Below are 2,702 nucleotides of genomic sequence, written 5' to 3'. Positions count from 1 at the left end.
GCGAGTGAAAGGGCCCCCACCCACCACCCGCCTCCTTTTAGTTGTACACCTCACCGTAGCAGGCGTCGCGAGGCGGCGTACAGGAGAGGGGAGAAGGTTGGTACGTAGGCTAGAGACACCTTCCATTCACTGGTCTTCTGCAGAAGAGAAGATGAAATGAGGAGCAGGTAACTGCCACTAGCCACCAAGCCGTGTGCAGCGGGTAGGGGAAAGTGAGCGCAGTCCTGGGGAGGCGTGACTTTGACTCTGCCAGTCAGCACATACACACGGACACTTCTCTGTTTTCAACCAGCCGAACACTGGATGGCGCTCCAGAGTTTTGACGATTCTACACGAGAGTTTACATAAATAAATATTTTTATTCTTTCCATTTGTACAAGTCGTGAGTGGAAAAAGGGGCTCTTAGGATCATCTAAGTAACACGTCGTGTCGCAATCTTCAACGTGCTTCGAGCGTTATCGCCGTGCTGCTGTGAGCAGGGTCACGAACGCCCAGGTTAAGAGGTTCGATGATATTGATGATGCAGTGCTGCTTTCTGGTTTGATAAAAGGTACCGATCTTGTCGCTGCTAAGTCTACCCAAAATTGAGACGACTCTTTGAAGCTTCGGTTAAGCGTCTTGTTAGCGTAATCAACGTACACTATACCAAATTGACGGCTAGAACAACAAAAAAGGTAGAATGTCAGAAATTAGATTAAAAATAATATAGTAATAGTTCTAAAAAGTCACACATCTATGTTTTTTGACTCAGTGTCATTTGCATGCCTAACATTTGTTTCGCACAAAATCCAAATTGATCAGCTGCTATTTAATTTGCTAAAAGTGGTATCTATGTAAAAATTGGTTAAAGAAATCGACTTTTTAATCGTAAAATTGTGAAAAGGAGGTTGTGTATTTTCATTTATTAGGGTACGTCGTTGCCGCTTGGGTTTTTTACGGTCCAAGGCCAGGTCGCAAATAATGATCCAACACATAATACGTGATTTCACTTGTCATAGTCATTGAAAAAAGTCCTTTCGAAAGGGCTGAAATTTAACTTCAGTATTTTCCCAGCCCCTTAACACAAACTTTGGAGCGTTATAGTAACTTTAAAGTGTTCTGTCGCAACGTAAATCTAAAAGCTGCTCCAATGTGCTCCTGGGTTTGCTGCCCACCATATGCGTAGTTCGGAACTACTGTCAAGAACACTGGTCAGGGTGTAGGTAAGTGTATTACGAGAACTTAAACTGTCCACGACGAATACCAAGACCGAAGGAGGGCTACACTGAAATTAGTGTCTCTGTTGTTTTATATTCTGGTCCTTAATTACTACGTGAAAGGAGAATGACAAGACCGCCAAATTAAAAGTTTCAGTGAATCTACGGAGATGGCAAATGATGACGCAGGCCAAGAACAATCAGTATTCTTGTTAAAAGCTCATGTATTAGGGCCTAGGGCAGAAACTTCCGACAGGAAATTCTTTCTCTAAACCAAATCCCTTGAACCGAAATGACGTGCTTCTCCTTCACCTATATTTTTAACTTAAAACCACTTCAAAACTAGTACTGGGAAACTATCATGATATAATGATAAAAAACTAAGTGCCCCGGGAACTCCCAGGGATAGTTGAGTGTACATCTTCGAGAAATCCCAACGAATGTTCAACAGTAAGGTGCATTGTCACCCTAATTTGTTACGCAGGCGCAGTCCGGCGAGACGCGCGTGCTTCACCGCTACACTCTGCACCCGCTCGTTAGGCCTGATAGGGGCAGTGTTATTTAACGATTATGTGGCATACCCGTACAGTGGCCACTCGCATAGCCGCGCCTCTCATAGCTGCGTTAAGCTCTACTAGCCTTACCCCACTGCTGACCGCCATACACTGTTGGCGTAGATTCTGATTGTTCTCTGATTACTGTTCAACAACTTTGAAGCTAAATAACACATACAGCACTGTGGCTTCATCCTTCGGCCGGCCATCCAGCGGAGATGGGGGTTCCTCGCATAGCCGCGCCGGTCTACAGAGGAGAACCGTGCGGCGCGGCTATGCGAGTGGCCACTGTATTTTGTTCAGGTCAGCAACATTCGCAAAACAATTAAAATTGAAAGTGAGAAAATAAAACCATTTTAAATAGGCAACAACACAATTGTACTCACCCCATGCTGCCATTAATTTCGAAGGCATCAATAAGGCTCCAGGCACAAAAACTAATAACCTTAGCCCCACAGGAGTTCATGGTTGAAACTAGTGTTCGAAGTGACGCCTGTGAACATTTCGTGAATTTTAATATTAATTCGAAAAAGGCAAGCGAACTGAAAAGTGTTTAATTACTTACGCTGTAGTAAGCTGCTCTCAGCTCGTCCTTCATTCCGTGACCACTAACATCACACCATCCATTTTCAGTAATAATTAGTGGTTTCTTATACGTGTTCCAGGCCCACGCCACGGCGTTGTGTAGGTATTCAGGATGAATCTGTGCGGTGAAACATACAGACAGAATCATTATAATGATCGTTCTACACTCAAATATGCAGTCAATAGTCAAAGTAACTGGCAGAAACTTCACAAAATCTGTTGTCGTTTTTTTTCCTAAATTACGTCAGTAATACTACAGTTCTGAAAATGTTCCAATTCGTCCTGAGATTCACTGTTCAGGGTGCAATCAGTTTTTAGGTACACAAGCAGTTAAGGTTTTAGTACTTCTGTACACTGTCATAAATGA

General features: G+C 43.4%; 1 protein-coding gene across 1 annotated transcript in view; it reads right to left on the bottom strand.

Annotated features, from left to right (window-relative positions):
* Positions 1-344: 344 nt before the first annotated feature.
* Positions 345-2,702, bottom strand: part of LOC113213364 (uncharacterized) — a 41,486-nt gene continuing 39,128 nt past the window's right edge. The window contains exon 12 of the mRNA XM_052273015.1: positions 345-657. Coding sequence (XP_052128975.1) covers positions 456-657 — 202 coding nt within the window. The 3' untranslated portion in view covers positions 345-455. The remainder of the gene's footprint in view (positions 658-2,702) is intronic.

This window comes from Frankliniella occidentalis, unplaced genomic scaffold (assembly GCF_000697945.3).
Source record: "Frankliniella occidentalis isolate FOCC.00 unplaced genomic scaffold, Focc_3.1 Scaffold239, whole genome shotgun sequence".
NCBI classification, from domain to species: Eukaryota; Metazoa; Arthropoda; class Insecta; order Thysanoptera; family Thripidae; genus Frankliniella; species Frankliniella occidentalis.
The sequence above is the reverse complement of the archived record's forward strand: the minus strand, read 5'-3'. Positions and strand labels throughout refer to the sequence as shown.